The sequence below is a fragment of the Galeopterus variegatus genome, unplaced genomic scaffold, assembly GCF_000696425.1.
Source record: "Galeopterus variegatus unplaced genomic scaffold, G_variegatus-3.0.2 Scaffold2786, whole genome shotgun sequence".
Classification (NCBI taxonomy): domain Eukaryota; kingdom Metazoa; phylum Chordata; class Mammalia; order Dermoptera; family Cynocephalidae; genus Galeopterus; species Galeopterus variegatus.
Window position 1 is genome coordinate 65,097 of NW_007728897.1, and position 4,162 is coordinate 69,258.

The 4,162-nt window shown below is 36.5% G+C and overlaps 1 protein-coding gene across 1 annotated transcript in view; it reads left to right on the top strand.

Annotated features, from left to right (window-relative positions):
* COL19A1 (collagen, type XIX, alpha 1) overlaps positions 1–4,162 on the top strand; it is an 80,262-nt gene that overhangs the window by 42,736 nt on the left and 33,364 nt on the right. The window contains exon 24 of the mRNA XM_008582985.1: positions 2,717–2,770. Coding sequence (XP_008581207.1) covers positions 2,717–2,770 — 54 coding nt within the window. The remainder of the gene's footprint in view (positions 1–2,716; positions 2,771–4,162) is intronic.

The following is a 4,162-nucleotide window of genomic DNA, read 5'->3' on the forward strand; positions in this document are numbered from 1 at the left end:
GAGGAATGTTCCAGGAGCTTAACACTCAGCAAGGAAGGAGATTGTGTCCTCCAGCCACCCAAGGGATGATCATTGTTCTCAGCAGTCCTTCTCAACCACAGAGCCTCACTGCAAAAGTTCTGCCAAATTCAATTAGATTCCCTTTATTCCTTGGCATTTTTTCCTGCCACGTCCTTTTCAAGCATATGTTCCATCCTCTATGTTTCATTTTTATATCCTTTTAACCTTTGGGTATATACTTGAAATTCAAATGCACTTAAAACTGAAATAAATGTTCAAACCACTTTCCATTGCCATGTGAAAAAACTTAAAGCCCTTTCATTATAGCACAGTTTGGTAAAATTCAATGAATAAATTTTAAACCAGCAAAGGATCAAGCAATAACAAATAATCTTTTTACGTATAGATGTATTTTCAAAGGAGGTACATTAAAGACCTTATTTTTTGTTATTGGGAATATATATTAAAAGCCAATTTGTTTTCCCCTGAAAGCATTTCAACTAGTTAGTATCATATTCTGACTCCTGAACTCCAATTATATAATTTAGTAGTTTTCTTTGTTTTGCTAATCATGCCACCTTTTCCTTATCTGTAACTTTTTTTTTGCATTTTCACCAACTGTATTAATTTTAATTTTCTGTCATCTGTTGATACAAATTTTCTCTGGGTCTTTCCCTCTTACATACACAAAACAGCCACTCTGAATCATTTAGTTGCACCTAGACTTCTCACTGACTTTTCTGGAACACTCTTTCAAGTTCTTGCGTTAAAAACTGAAGATTAAGATGAGAATTTTTTTTTTAAGTATTACAATAGAGGATACATTATAATTCACTTGCATTGTAAAGTGGCTGGCAACAAAAATGCAGACATATTTCAGTAGATTTTGAAGAGATTAGGCTTCTAACTTCATAGCTGCAATAAAGGAGACAGAATAAAAACTCATTGAAGGTTGTTCCCTGCTTTTAGAGATGTGAATTGAGTGCAGCACAAAAACAGAAATACAGAATCATGAAATTAAGTAAATACTATGTACACATTCATGCTTATCCTGGGTAAAACTTTGAAATTACTCTTCTGGATCCTATGTGAACACCACCACGTAACCCTCATTATCTCCCACCAGTTGTCCTGTTTGGAGAAATAATACCTCATGTCATAGAAATAAACCAGGAAGAGTAGACTTGCAGCTCACAGAATAGGAAGTTGAAAAGTCCTTTTGAGGCAGGTAGGGGGAAATTTACTCTTTCTTCCAGCATCCTTCAAATTCCGTGGCAATAGATTTGCACCAGCATTTCTAATCTGCTTAGTAAAGCTTCACAGAGGAAAATGACCCTTAATTGAATTTATTATCTTCTCAGGAGAGCCATTTCATTCCTTTGATATGCAATAGATTTGCACCAGCATTTCTAATCTGCTTAGTAAAGCTTCACAAAGGAAAATGACCCTTAATTGAATTTATTATCTTCTCAGGAGAGCCATTTCATTCCTTTGATATTCAATTTATAAGTGACTTTCAGTGAAATATTTAATTATTACCTACTTTCAAACAAATACTGATTGATGGGTTGATTGAGCACCTCCTGTGTCCTAAGGACTGTTGAGAATGTAAACAAAGAGAATCAGAGAGCATATTTCCTTTGTCAATTACTCAGGGCTTCTTCTACAAAGCTTTATGCAGAATAGAATCTGAACATCTTTTTTTCTTTTTTGATCGACAGGTTACATGTTAGTGAGCATTTTAAGAGATTTCTGAAGCATAAAAAGTATCAAGTCATATGCTCGTGAAGTATTCTGTAACAAGAACAATATCATAAATAACAGTGGAAGTTAGAGCCTTGCTAATATTTTTGAAGCAGATTAGAATAACTGTGCAAAAATACATTTACAGAGAATAATATTTGGAAGTTCCTTTTTTTATGGGATTATGTCTAAAGCTTCCAGTGTCCTACAAAAATATTTGCAGTTACTATTAATTCATTAACAAGAAGGTATCAAAAAACTACCTGCTTAAAAGCTGTAATGTTCATTTGTGTAAAATTTCACCTTCCTTCACCACAGCTTTTCTAAAGTTAGCCTGGAACCTGGAGATCCTCAAGGAACACATTTAGAAAATATGTAAAAGATTTTTTTTTTATTGAAAAGCACTTACCTTTCCCCTTTCCATGATCCATCAGCTTGAGCAATGACTATTAGAATTATTGGAGATGCTGCTCCTAGGGTCATCCTCTTAAAGATTCATGATTCATGTCCATCTGCAGAGAATTTTTAAGGATGATAAACCAGCTTTGGGAGCTCCATCTTCATCTATTCTTAAAGAGTTTAGTCTTATTCTCTAGTAATGTTAACAGCCCCAGGTACCTCACAAATTGGCAAACTCTATCAAAGCCTAGTCTTTCATTCTAATTCTTACTGAAATTGGAGTTATCACTGACTAGAAGGAATCTTCCTGATTCTTAATCTTTCTTAATCAAAATAAAAATAATCAGAAAATATACTCATACCTCTCTGGAGAATAGCTTTGATTCTCAAACTATGTTCAAATACAAAATGCAATAATACATTGCTTGAAAATAGAGACACTATTTACTTGCTAAATTACAAATCAATCTTTGATGTGGGGAGGGAGATTAAGCAAAAACATCTTTGCTTTTGAAACCAATGCTTAAAAGCTATTTGATCATTACTTCTGTATTTCTCTGTTCATATTTAACAGGGAGAGCCTGGTGCAATGGGGTTGCCGGGCCTAGAAGGATTTCCAGGTGCAAAGGTAAGCACAGAGGTTAGAAATGTGTCCACTCATTTAATATTCAAAAACATTTACTAAGCACCTATGGTTGTGCCAGAAACTGTTTTATGTTTCAAGATACATAAGGGAACAAAACAAGCAAAAACTCTGTACTCATGGAACTTATATTCTAGCAAGGAGATACAGAAAACAAAAGAATACACATTGCAAAAAACAAATAAAGTTGTTGCTAAGTGCTGTGGATGAAATAAGAAGAACAGGTTAAGGGGAACGAGAGTGCTAGAGTGGGCAGGGATGTGATTTTCAAGTAGGGTGGTCTGAGAAGGCAAGAAATGAAGGAGGTGAGGGGGAGTTAGCCAAGTCACCTCAAGTCTGAAGGAAGAATGTTCCAGGAAGAGGAAAAAGCAGGTCTAATGGCCCTGAGACATGAGATTTCCTGCTACATCCAAGGAGACCAGGGAAGAGAGAGTGAGGGAAGAGTGGTAGGAGACAAGGTCACAGAGGTAGAGGTAGAGGTAAGGAGAGGCCTGTCATGCAGAGCAAAGCTACTCAAAAGCGTGCTCAGTAGAAACCGTGCCAGTCTGCAAGGTCTTTGTTATGGGTTCTGTGCCAGGTAAGTATGCAGATTGAGAGTAAGCATCTAAAAACTTATCTAGTAATTTGTCTAAAATTGTCTGATAAACATGTGATCAGTAGACTTATCTTCTACTGGTTCATGATGTATTAGAAAATAAATAAATAAATAAACTGCTCCTTCATCACAGATAGTTTAAGAAGCACGAATAAAGAGGCTTATCAGCCATTGTTCATCTGTGGTAACAGGTAGGAAAGCAGAATATAGGGGGGCAGATGCTGGTGTGTGGGAAAATGTATTGTTTGGAGACTATAAAAGCTCTTTTCTGATGGCTTAAAGTTTTCTCAGAGATGGAGGAAGCAAGGTCAACATCTGAGAGTGAGGCAGGGAAGAGAGGCTGGGGATTGAAGGAGAAGGTCCTCTAGGAGAGAGGGAGAGTTCAGGGACCACAGAAGTGTGATGACTGGGCAGCCCTAGGGGGCCCCTTGAGTTTCTGGTCATGAACTGAAGTGAGACCAGTGAGATAATGTGAGCTTCTGCAGCCATGTACAGACATTCAGGTAAAGGCACAGAATAGGAGGGGAGTTGAATTTAAACAAAGGTGTGGTTTCAACAAGTGAGTACTAGAAGCAAGAACAGGGCATGAGAGTTAATGGTATATGCAAGGCGGTGATTATAACAAGTCATGATAAAATTTAAACTAGGCAAAGAAGGAAGAGAGGCCATTCAGGAAGTGAAGGATAATGAAAAATCTGTACAACCGATAGATTAGACGTCTAGGGGCTCAAAGTACTTGTATTAGTCCTTTTTTTTTTTTTTTTTTTTTTTTTTTTTTTTTT